The 11,948-nt window shown below is 57.0% G+C and overlaps 4 protein-coding genes across 4 annotated transcripts in view; 3 read left to right on the plus strand and 1 right to left on the minus strand.

The window, feature by feature from the left end:
* Positions 1-91: 91 nt before the first annotated feature.
* ACRALDRAFT_1082646 (uncharacterized protein) lies at positions 92-2,170 on the plus strand. Its single transcript, XM_071019338.1, has 2 exons — positions 92-804; positions 899-2,170. The coding sequence occupies exons 1-2, from the start codon at positions 231-233 to the stop codon at positions 1,804-1,806; spliced, it is 1,482 nt and encodes a 493-aa protein (XP_070874125.1). The 5' UTR covers positions 92-230; the 3' UTR covers positions 1,807-2,170.
* Positions 2,171-6,323: 4,153 nt separating this feature from the next.
* On the plus strand, positions 6,324-7,764 carry ACRALDRAFT_1094442 (uncharacterized protein). Its single transcript, XM_071019723.1, has 3 exons — positions 6,324-7,613; positions 7,658-7,711; positions 7,741-7,764. The coding sequence occupies exon 1, from the start codon at positions 6,925-6,927 to the stop codon at positions 7,195-7,197; it is 273 nt and encodes a 90-aa protein (XP_070874126.1). The 5' UTR covers positions 6,324-6,924; the 3' UTR covers positions 7,198-7,613; positions 7,658-7,711; positions 7,741-7,764.
* ACRALDRAFT_211740 (uncharacterized protein) lies at positions 7,542-7,764 on the plus strand (the record flags this gene model as incomplete). The annotated part of the gene is made up of 3 exons (XM_071023767.1): positions 7,542-7,613; positions 7,658-7,711; positions 7,741-7,764. 3 exons carry the CDS (start codon positions 7,542-7,544, stop codon positions 7,762-7,764), a joined length of 150 nt encoding a protein of 49 aa, XP_070874127.1.
* A 555-nt stretch (positions 7,765-8,319) lies between these two features.
* Positions 8,320-11,948, minus strand: part of ACRALDRAFT_1077212 (uncharacterized protein) — a gene marked incomplete at its 5' end in the record, with an annotated part of 6,873 nt that continues 3,244 nt past the window's right edge. The window contains 2 exons of the mRNA XM_071018613.1: positions 8,320-9,216; positions 9,324-10,186. Of these exons, the coding sequence (XP_070874128.1) occupies positions 8,552-9,216; positions 9,324-10,186 (1,528 nt within the window). The 3' untranslated portion in view covers positions 8,320-8,551. The remainder of the gene's footprint in view (positions 9,217-9,323; positions 10,187-11,948) is intronic.

Consider the following 11,948-nt stretch of genomic DNA (forward strand, 5'->3'; position numbering starts at 1 on the left):
CTTCCCTTCCATCCCTCCCCCAAGTGACTCGATTTTTTTTTTCCTTCTTTCTCTGGTCTCTGTCAGAATCTTCCCGTGTCGACGAGAATATCGGGAGATCAAGACTTACCCCTAAAATCCAAGAGTCGAACATCGGACCCGGATATCACCCGCAGCATCTCACTATAAATCCCAGCTCCATCTCACACAACCGAGTCAAGCTCTTGTCCAACGTCCATCATCCCGCCACGATGAACTGCGATATTTGCGAACGTCCGTACGATACAGTCCGGTTACCCTTCCTCTGCCCGGTGGATGCGAGAAACCACTGTTACGATGGACGGCTAAAGCACGCGATGCTGCTTCTCGAGAAGGAGAATCTTCAGAAGCAGCTGGCCGAGGTTCAGAACAGCGACAGGTCCATCGCCATGCGAGATGCCACCTCGGAGAGGTGTGCCGCCGAAGACAGGACCAAGCGCATCATTGACCAGGCCGACAAGCTGCGAGATGAGATCGCCGCGGCCCGGAAGGAGATTGATGACCGCAAGGCGGCTATCGCTCGTCGAAGAAGCGATTTGGCCTCTGCAACGACTGGTCTTGCGGCGAGGAGAGCGAGGCAGCTGGATGAAGCAGAGAGGTCGATCCAAGTCGCCAAGTTCAGGTGGAATCGGACGACCGACGCCATGGCCAAGACGCGCGCTTTTTTGTGTCTGGAGGCCGCCAGGCTTTTCGGACTGCGTCGTGTCAGGACGGGCTCTTCGTCGTCCGCACGGTATCAATACAAAATTGGGGGAGTTGACATTGTCGATCTCGAGTCGATGCACGGTACGTTGTAAATCGGATTTTCCTGTTCAAGTGTTAGCTCGGTCTGTGAGAGAGATGGCTCTGGAGTCCGTGGAACTGACATAATGGTTGGTAGCTGCATCCCCCGAACAGCTCTCGACCTCTCTGGCCAACGTGGCTCATATCCTCGCCTTGGCTTCGCACTATCTTTCGTTGCGGCTTCCGGCCGAGCTGACCTTGCCACATTGCGACTATCCGCGGCCCACCATCTTCACGCTTGCGTCGTCCTATCAGCACGGTAAAGTCCCGTTTCCCGGCAGTGCGGCAATCCCTGGGTTCGGTGCAGACTATGACCTCGCTCAGCATCTGCCTGTGCCGAGACCCCGCCCGTTGTATGTCGACAAGGCCCTGCCCGTGCTGGCTAAAGAGGATCCGGCGGTGTATTCGTTGTTCCTCGAAGGCGTGACACTCCTCGCCTATGACGTCGCGTGGCTATGCAATACCCAGGGGGTCTCTGTGGGTGACAGGACATCGTTCGACGACGTCTGCCGTATTGGCCGCAATCTGTACAATCTGCTCATCGGCCAGCAAATCCACGGTGCCCAGGCAGCAAGACTGTATGCACCTCCAACGGCCATGGGGAATCCGGAAGGCGTCGACTATCAGGATGAGACTGCCCAAGCTGCGTCGCTGGTGGGTCGCTACTCGCATGGCGCTGCCCACACATTCCTCTGCGGTTCCGATGGTGTCGAGTTCGCCCGGTCCTTCAAGCTGCCCAACCCCGTGAAATTCGTGGACAGGCTGAAGCGGAAACTCATGAGCGAAGTCGCCATTCCCGAGTGGGAGGTGCTGGAGGAGGATGAATGGGCTGGTGGTGATTATGCCGCCTCAGGCGGGAGTGTCAAGGGCGCTGAACAGACGTCAAGCCAAGAAGAGAAGAGCAAAACGAGCAAAACAGACAACGTCCACGCGTCGTCCGAGAGGGGACCGCGCCCTAGGTCTGGTACTGGTACGAGCGGGTGGACCAAGGTGAAGAGTCGATAATGATAATATCCTCGCCCCGTGGCAGGGGAGAGACAGAAAGAGACAGAGAAGAAAACACGATATCTCCCCCGAGTTTTCGTGCCATGGCGGTAAGAATCGTACTGACAGGTAATGATGCCGATTTTGTTAAATATACTCCAGCAGTGCGCGCCCATGGAAGCAAATGGCGGATCAAGGGATGGCCGAACCATTTACGCCCGGGCCGGGCCTGTGGTCACCGTCACCCCGGCTCGGAGGCCAGCCGCTTTCCGCCACCTCTCAAGCAACGACGTGCAATCCTCCTCGTGGAAGATACCGGCTTGGCAGAGCTCGTCCATCATGTCGTCCATCCAACTTATGGCTGCGGTGTCGAACTGTTTCCGGGTAGGGTTGGACATGATGTCCCACTCCAGCGCAAATCGCCGCCACACGTGCGTGGCTCGATCCACGGCCCTTGCCCGGGTCGTGTCCGAATACTCGCCAGGAACCACTTTATAAAAGAGCGTGCGAGTGAGATCACGAACGCCTCTCGCAACCTCGTCGTCATCCATGATGGTGTCTTCTTCCTCGGACACCTTGTCCTTGGTTCGTTTTTCCTGGCTGCGGCTGCTGCTTTCCTTGGGCGACTTTTGCGCGGCCTTTTCCTTGGCCAGCAGCTTCCGCTGGGCCTCCTCGTACAGTTTCTTCTGAGCTCGCTCAGTAGCTTCCATCTCCTTCTTGGCCTGTTCACGTTGCGCGGCTGTGGCTCGGGTGCCACGTAGCTTGGCTATCGGGCGAGTAGCCTTGAACTCGAAAACAGACGCCGCCGCGCCAGGCGATGTCGCCGGTGGATCAGTCTGTGGATCAGGCTGTGGATCAGGTTGCGTCTGGCTGGGCTGAGAGGATGCGGACGCGGACGAGGATGCGGGTGAGGATGCGGACGCGGATGAGGATACGGGTGCGGATGAGGATGCGGATCCGTCACCGGAAGATGAAGGCGATGGAAGGGGTGGAGAGCCAGAGGGCGGAAGAAATTGACTCGGCGAGCCTCCCCTGGGAAACGACGAGGATTCTGCCGCCTGTTCAGCCGCACTCTCGGGTGTGGGTGTCAGTGCGAGCAGCTTGGTGATAGAGGGTGAAGAGAGTGGAATGAATTGACTCGGCGAGTCTCCCATGGGAAACGGCGACGGTTCTGCTGTCTGTCCAGCCGCACATTCCGGAGCGGGCGTTTCCGGTTCAAGGGGATTGGGTAGAGCGGGTGGAGAGAGTGGAAGGAATTGACTCGGCGAGCCTCCCATGGGAAACGGCGAGGATTCTGTTGCCTGTTCAGCCACACGCTCGGGCGTGGGCATTGCCAGTGCGAGAACCCTGGCTATAGTGGGCGAAGAGAGTGAAACAAATTGACTCGGCGAGTCTCCCATGGGAACCGGCAAAGGTTCTTCTGCCTGTTCATGTTCAGCCGCATCCTCGGATATGGGCGTTAACGGTTCAGCGTAAGTAAACTGAGACGGCGAGAAGGGTGGCAAGGGTGGGAGGAATTGACTCGGCGAGCCGTCCATGGGCGAAAACGAGTCCTCTGCTGTCTGTTCGGCTGCACGCTTGGGCGTTGTGTGGTCAAAGAGGAATAGAGACGGCGGCAAGGGTGACAAGGGTGGAAAGATATCACTCGCCGAGCCGTCCATGGGCGAAAACGAGGCCTCTTCTGTCTGTCCAGCCGTGCGCTTGGGTGTTGTGTGGTCAAAGAGAAATAGAGACGGCGACAAGGGTGACAAGGGTGGAAACAGATCACTCGCCGAGCCTTCCATGGGCGAAAACGAGGCCTCTTCTGTCTGTTCGGCCGCACGCTTGGGCGTGGGCGTTGCCGGTTCAAGGGGGATGGGTGGAGGCGGCGGTGGCAGAGATGGCAAGGGTGGGAGGCATTGACTCGGCGAGCCGTCCATGTGTGAAGACGAGGCTGCTGTCGTCTGTTCAGCCGCACGTTTGGGCGCGGGCGTTGCCGGTTGAAGGGAGGGTTCCCTGATCGGAGAGGGCTTTGGCTTCGGAGAAAGAGAATCTTCCCGTCTCAGTTCTTCGACTCGGACAGAACCGAGCTTGCACTGTCGCTTCTGAAGCTCAGCGCGAGAGACGAACATGGGGCTGGCTTTTGGCCGTCTGATTATCTTCTTCTTGGATCCAGCAGGAGAAGGTCCCGCAGTCGATGGCGAGTCGACGGGTCCTGATCCCGTTGCCTGGCCCTTTGGTGTCTGCAATGGCAGAGTCGGGTTGGGCGGCTGCTGGCGATCCGTGTTGGGGTCCTGGTGATCCGAAGGAGCGGCGGTCTTGGGGGTAGAGGGAAGAGGAGGAAGACGGGGGAGAGGCGGAGTCGGGGGGAGCCGCGGGGGAGGGCGGGTGGTGAGCTTTGGAGCCGGAACCGCATCTTTCGGAACCGGTGCCGCGTCCTTTGGAGCCGAGGTGTTATTCGGATTGGCAGAAGTAGGAGCGGGAGTGGCTGGGGGAGCAATGTCGTTCTTTGCGGAAGCAACTTCAGTCACCGGCGTGGGAACCGGACGAACGCTTTCCTTTGAGAGCTCGGCTTCCTTTGAGAGCTCGGCCTCCTTTGAGAGCTCGGCCTCCTTTGAGAGCTCGGCCTCCTTTGAGTGCTGGGCCTTCACAGCGCGTAGCGCATCCTCATACCTTCGGCGACGGAGTCGGGAACCCGTGGGCCGCCTGTCAAATAGCTCTGCCGCTTCGCGATGGCAGCGGATCTTGAGAAACGCAGTAACCACCACAACCGGGCAGAGTGGCTCATCCGGAGAGAGTGGCTCATTTGCCGGGCAAGGCTGAGAAGGGGGGCTTGGGGGATTGGCTGGCGCGTGAAGGGGGTCATCTCCCATCTCTTCGTCAATGACGGTGGTTTCCTTTGTAATAACGGGGGGAAGCTCAACCTGCTCGGGCACATTCACCTCCATCTCATCAGGGAGAGGGTGATCCTGAATGTGATCCTGAGTCGACGGGCCAGGCGTGGGGACATCCTGCATGTCCAATTCGTTGTCGTTGGCGATGGTGGCGGACTTGTCGATACGAGGTGAACTGGGAGGCGTTGCCTCGTAAATTTCCATGTCATCAGAGGAGTCGGGCGGACTGGTTGGGAGCACCGGGAGAAACTTGGGCTCCTCGAGAATCATTGGGATATCCTGAACCTGGGCTGCGCGAGGTCCAGGCTGGGGCAGCGCTTGGATGACCGGAGCGGCAGCTGGTTGGAAAGCTGGCACAACCGCTTTCTCCATCGGGGGACTGGCGATGTCAACTGAGCTGTCCGAGTTGAGAGGTTGAGTCGCGTCTGCCTGCTGGGGGGCAACATTCTCATCTGGAAGAGTGATGGCCTCCTCTGCCTCTTCTTCCTCTCGAGGAGTGGTGACCTCCTGAAGAGTGGTGACCTCCTGAAGAGTGGTGACCTCCTGAAGAGTGGTGACCTCCGGAAGAGTGGTGGCCTCCTCTGCCTCTTCTTCCTCTTGAGGAGTGGTGACCTCTGGAAGAGTGGTGACCTCCGGAAGAGCGGTGGCCTCCTCTGCTTCTTCTTCCTCCTGGGGAGTGGCGACCTCCTCTGGAAGAGTCATGGCCTCCTCTGCCTCTTCTTCCTCTCGAGGAGTGGTGACCTCCTGAAGAGTGGCGACCTCCTGAAGAGTGGCGACCTCCTGAAGAGTGGTGACCTCCGGAAGAGTGGTGGCCTCCTCTGCCTCTTCTTGCTCCTGAAGAGTGGTGACCTCCTGAAGAGTGGCGACCTCCTGAAGAGTGGTGACCTCCGGAAGAGTGGTGGCCTCCTCGGCTTCTTCTTCCTCCTGGGGAGTTGTGGCCTCCTCGGCCTCTTCTTCCTCCTGAAGAGTGACGACCTCCTCTGGAAGAGTGGTGGCCTCTGGAAGAGTGGTGGCCTCTGGAAGAGTGGTGGCCTCTGGAAGAGTGGTGACCTCCTGAAGAGTGGTGACCTCTGGAAGAGTGGCGACCTCTGGAAGAGTGGTGACCTCTATTTCGTCAACTGTCTGGACATTGTGGGCCATCGGCGAGGACTCTGAGCGCATCTCCGACTCAGCAGCATGGACAGAAGTCTCGGTAGACTCAAGGACGTCTAGGGCGTCCTCCTGGCCCTGACCTCCCAGGCTCTCCGTGGGAACGACGATCGACGTGTCGGCATTGTGATGCTCAGTTGGCTCGCTGCAGAGAACAGGAGCTACAGCTTGGGGGGGCTGTGCGGTAGATTCTTCCACCGTGGGGGACTCGGGAGTGACGGGGCACTCCACTTCCCTTTCCGGCTGTGTCTCTCGATGAGGGGGTTTGGTGCCGGCAGATACGGTAGGGGAAACAGTGATGTTCGTGGACGGGCGCTTGGTAGGGAGAGGGAGAGGTTCCACTTCCTCTGGCGGGGTTGGAGGCCTTGGGCGCTCACTCGAACCAGTGGTAAGTACGGTGGTCGTTGGCTGCATGGCGAACCGTCGTCGCAGGTATTCTGTCTTGCTAAGCCCCTTCTTCAGGGGCGGTTCCACTGGCACGCTTTGCCGGAAGACTCCTCTGTCAGCCATGAGTAGATCGTAGGCTACTTTGGGCGTGTCGTGTTCTTTTCTCAGCGTGTCGTGGTCTTCTCTGAGCATGTCATGGTCTTTTCTCAGCCTGCCATGGTCTTTTCTCAGCCTGTCGTGAGCTTTTCTCAGAGTGTCGTGGTTATTGCTCAGGGTGTCGTGGTCGTCTTTCAGCGCATCATGGTCTTTTTTCAGTGTGACAACTTCAGCCTGGAGGTTGGCAATGTCCTGTACGGCCACCTTGAGCAGCCGCTCGAGGTCACACTCTCCTGCGGGCTTTGGTCCGGGGGTATCGTCAACTTGGTTTGAATCACCAGAGCTAACTTCCTGATCCGGTACCGGGCTCTTGACCTCCTCTACGGCGACGACGGCGACGGGTTCAGACCCGGTCACCTGGTCAGAGATGGGCCCTTCGGGGTACGTGCCTGGCAAATTGATGCCCTTGTTTCGAAGAAGTTCCAGACCGAGAGCCGACTTGCGCCATGAGATATCGAAGACCAAGCGGCAGCAGAGAGTCAGCATCCTTGCGATGGGAATGTGGTCCCAGAGGATCCATCGGCTGCCTGGGCATGCGTAGTCCCAAACAAGGGCGCTGATATGGGGAAGAACGATGCATCTAGGGCACCATTCTATCAGGTTCAACAGCCAGACCGTGATCCAGAACCTGTTTATCAGAAGAATGATTAGAAACAGAGCAAACAAACTCGAGGCAATGGGAGCAGGCCAGGCCACTCGAGGGGAGAGGAAAAGAGCAAAGCACTTACGAGCCTCGTTGGTAGTCATATATCAACTCGTAACCTGGATTGACAAAGTCCAGGCCGGTGGCTTCCTTAATTTGGTCCTCGATGATTTCGACGACGAGACGGACAATGATGCCGCCTGAATGGAGCAGTAGCAGCATGAACAGCCCCGGGAGCAGCCATTCGGACCGGCCGAGACGGGGCACCGTGACCACCACCAAGGCGGCGTAGGCGAGGTAGAGGACCGTCTGGGCAACGCTGTCCAAGGCGCCGAGTTCGTCAGCTGCTACTTTTCCGACGCAATAGATGGTCCGGATTGTGCTTGACGAGAGGTAGCAAGCCTCCATGGCGAGGGACTGCACGACTTGCTGGTAGTATTCGTACGCGCACAGGGACACCATGACGGCGGCGAAGAGGGCGAGCGCAAGGAGCTCGTTGCTAGTAATCTTGATGCCAAGCATCGTGAAGGTTGATCAATGATGATGGAATGGATGGAAAGGATGGAAAGGATGGAAAGGGGATGGAGAGATCTCTATTGAGGGACTTTTTCTGGAATATCGTGATGATCGATGGACAGTAAAAGTGTGAATAGAGTGGATGAAGAAGGAGAAGAAGAAGAGTCAGGAGAGGTTGGCCTTGCCACTGTTTTGTTGGGGGGTTGCCTGGCGGTTGAACTGGATCACCAGATTCCGTTCTTGCCTTGTTGGTAATAAAGTTGGGCATGGAGTCAGTTGTGGATGGAGTCAGTTGAGGATAGAGTCAGTTGTGGATGAGGCCAGTTTCTAGGGCAGGTGCAGTTGCATACTTTGAAGCTTGTGACTGCCCTTTCTACGTTTGTGGAGCTGCTGCCACCTTCCTTCATATGATATTCTTGCCTCGCCCTCTTGGTCCGTGTCCTGCCTAGATAACTTCACGTGAATATGATGCGCCGAAGGTAAAGAGAGTTTACTTAGATATAATATTATGTTTACGTGGTAGTGGCATGGCGTCTTGGTCTCCATGAACTGCTCGTTGCTTATGGCGATGGTAAAGGTACTGTTAGGCAAGTGGTTTCCATATCACGACGTACGGTTAGCCTGCACAGTAGAGGTCGACATCTTCGGTCGACATTGGAATGGTGATAGCAATGTATAGAGTGTAGAATATCCCATGGTAAATACCCGAAGGGGAAGTCTCCTTTAAACCGTGGCATGATCTGATATGATGATTATAGCCATCGCTGGTCAGTCGCATAGAGGACATAGTGAGAAGCATAGAAGGCCCTTCATAACCTATTCCCAGCATGAGGTGCTGTCAAGACTTTCCATCTTATAACAGAAATATGCAACAATAGCTCTAAAATAAAAGAAGCGGATGACGCTCAGAACCAGCCAACCCAAAATAGTACCAGTAATTAATACTCCAGACCCTTAGTTATCCCAAGCCATGGCAAGCAAAGAGGTATCAAGCCCTAAACTCCGACCCTGCCACGACATCCAGCCTCCCATTGCATATCCCCTATTTCCTCCCCCGCGCAAGGAGCTTCTCATGAAAATCAACAAGCACGTCGCCCCACGAGAGGGCGCCCTCGCCAACCGGCATGACCCTCTCTCCCAAATGCGTCGAAAGAAACTCGGACATCTTCCCGGCATTGAACGTCTCCCCGTACACCACTCTCGCCTGGGGATGGATGGAAAACTCCACACCGTCGGGCCGACTCTCTGCCTGAACACCAAGAGAAACCTCCACTTTCGTCTGGATGGGAACCAGGAGAAGCGAGGAACAAATGGCCATGGACGAGTCGGATGTCCGGGCCACCGTCGTCGGGAACGTGGTGTTGATCCTCCGGATGTGGTTGCGGGTGGAGACCGCCAAGTCCCACCAAGTCCGGACCATGCGGAGCAGCTCGGAGATTGTAGTGCGGCTCTGCGGGAGTCCGCGCACGTGACCTCGGATGCACGATAAGAAAAACTCCGACTCGGGCGTTAAAGGCTCCGGCTCCGGCTCCGCGTCGCGATTCGACGGGACGTACCGCAAATCAATCGGCGAGTTCGCCTGGTTTGGCTGGAACGAACTGACGTCGAATGCGAGCTCAATATCCCGCTTGTATGTCATGGAGATGGTCGTTCCAGAAATCCCGCTGATGGCCCAGCCGTACTGCTTCTCAATCTCGTCCACTCTCTCTGTTAAAATGAAACCATGTTAGCACTGGGTCAGCTCTCACGTCCCGTCTTGGAGCGCCTTTTTTTTTTTTTTTTTTTTTTTGGGGGGGGGGGGGGCTCTTCCGCACCTTGCAAGGCCGCAATCTCGCTCGTCGACCATCCCCGGCACTCCTCGCGGATCTTCTCCGACTCTTGAATGTCCTCAAGGCACTCCTGCTTCCGGGCATTCAGCTGCTCGACCTGTTCCTCCGACTCCTGCAGCTGTCGACGTAGTTCCGCAACCTGCCGTCTCTTCTCCTCCATATCCTCGTCGAACCGCCGCAGCTGCCAACGCACCGACTCGAGCTCGCCCGGGTCGCAATCCGCCAGCTCCTGCGCCACCGCCTCGAGGTCCTGCCGCTCCTCGTCCAGCTCCTCAAACCGGGACACAAGTCCCGGCACCGTAGACGACAGGAGCTTCTCTTGCTGCCTGAAGAGCTGCGCGTCGGCGCCCATGCCCTCGGCGATCTTCTGGAGGCCCTCCCTGATCCCCTCCTGGAGCGCCATGCGCCAGTCGTACCACATCGCCTTGCTCTCCAGCCGCGCGTGCGTCTTGCCGTTCTTGAACTGGTTGTCCAGCACCCCCTTCAACTCGGCCGTCGCCGACATGTACTCCCGGAAGAGCGGCGGATTGTCCTCGTACGTCTCCGCCTCAATCTCGCGCACGATTCGCCGACCCTCCGAGATGTACTTCTTCAGCTCGCGGCAGGAATGTTGGTAGAGCTCCAGCATCGGCACCGTGCATGCCCCGGCAACCACGCACCGCTCCAGCGGGAACCGGTCCTCGCCTTCGGGGATGCCCTCCTTCAGGGCGTCCGGCGCCTGGGTGTGCCGCCGCTTCGTTGTCGTAAGCTCCATGAAGCGAATCGATGTCCTGTCGAGGAAATCTTGGAGGTGGATCCGCTCGTCGGGTTGGCCGCCGTGAAGAAAATGCCTGCTGCTGTCCCTCCCACTGCGATGGAGATCCAATGCGTACGGTGAAGGCTCGTTTTCGCCGTGCCTGACATGATGATATCGACCTTGTGAAGAACCCACGGCGCCGCCGTTTTTCTCTGGCGATGCAGTGTAGTTGGGTGTCCCCCTTCGTCCCTCGGAATCCTCGCCCTGCTGTCGAGACGGCCGTGTGACCCGCCGACCCGTCGTTTCCTCCATGCTTGGCGGCTGCTGAAGTCTCACGTTCTTAACCGGGCTGCCTTGGTGACCCTTCAACCTCTTCACACCGTCCATTTCCTCCGTATCATCATCATCATCGTCGTCATCGAGCTCAGCTGGCCGCTTGCCTAAAAGCCCCATTGCGCTGCCCACGTGGAGACTCTTGCGCCCCCTCACGGGTTTCTTTATCGGGCTCATGCTCTCAATCATATCCTTGAGATTGTGGGTCCCGTCTCTGACATCTTCGGAATCGCCTTCGCTTCGGTCACGGTTCCTCCCTTCCGGTTCAACCACGCGATCCCATTCAAACTCCTGTTCCATTTCGCGAGGATCCGCAAAAGCCACTCCGCGCGAAGAACCGGGTACAAAGTTCTCCGCTGCTTCGCCGATCGAACTCCTCCTCTCAAGAATGGCTGCCACGCGAGTGATCCCAAGCCGGGGCTTGTCCACCCCCACACCCGAGTACTTTTGGAGCTGCGGCGTCAAGACCACGGTAGGGGTCCTGGTGCCTGTGTTTGCATCATGCCGGAAGATATCAGATGCCTTGCTGGGGGCCACTCTTGGCGAGGGGGTAGCTGGCTTGCCATCCGGCAATCTCGTGCGCCCGCCTCCCGTCTTGGTCCGATACGGCGACGTTCTCGTTGGCGAATGGTTCTCCCTGAAAGGCGATTCTGATCCCGTTCTTCTTGTCGAGGACTGCGCGTTCGCTCGGGCTCGAGAAGAAAATGTGGATCGGACGGGGCTCGGCGCCCCTTTGAAGGGGGACGACGGTGGAGTCGCAGAACTTTGCCGGGCTAGGCTGCGTCGGAGGCCAGCACCTCTAAAGGGATTCTGAGCTGGGCTTTGTTGAGCCGCATTGGTGAAACCTTAAAAGCTTTAAAAGCCTTATATATTCTTTTTTTTCTTATAAAACTTAAAACCTTAGAGGCTATTTAAGTTGCTGATTTATATTAATTTTATTGTTCAAACATGAGAGCTTAGTACGTGAAACATGAGAGCTTAGTACGTTAGCCATGAGAGCTTAGTACGTTAGCCATGAGGGTTTAGTTCGTTAAACATGAGAGCTTAGTACGTTAAACATGAGAGCTTAGTACGTGAAACATGAGAGCTTAGTACGTACTATCAACAGGTTGAACTGCTGATCTTCGGATGCACGGGTTTAAACGCGAAATGATGGTCTCGGTGAGACGCGTTAATGACGTGCACACCGCGCTCTTCTTCGGTCTTAGTGTTCGCTTCTTCAAGGCGACGGGACGCGTTTTCTTCGACCAGGGTTCTCACTCCGTACTCGGACCACAGCTCTGTTCCTGTATCACCTCTTGGCATCCTGACTGGCGTAAAGCATTGCATTGCATGTCTCTTCACGGCCAATCTGTTAACATTCGACACCTTCCCAAGCACTACTTCGTCCCCCGGCTTCTGACCTCTTCCTATCGTCTCCCACGGCATTCTCCATCTATTCGGCGGCCACCTAATCGTACCTCCCCTGTCTACTACCCGAGTGAAAAGTTAGGCGATAGCTTGACCTTGAGGCGCACCTTTGGATTCTGCAGCAAGATGTC

The sequence above is a fragment of the Sodiomyces alcalophilus genome (genome assembly GCF_042370955.1).
Source record: "Sodiomyces alcalophilus JCM 7366 unplaced genomic scaffold ACRALscaffold_5, whole genome shotgun sequence".
Lineage (NCBI taxonomy): Eukaryota > Fungi > Ascomycota > Sordariomycetes > Glomerellales > Plectosphaerellaceae > Sodiomyces > Sodiomyces alcalophilus.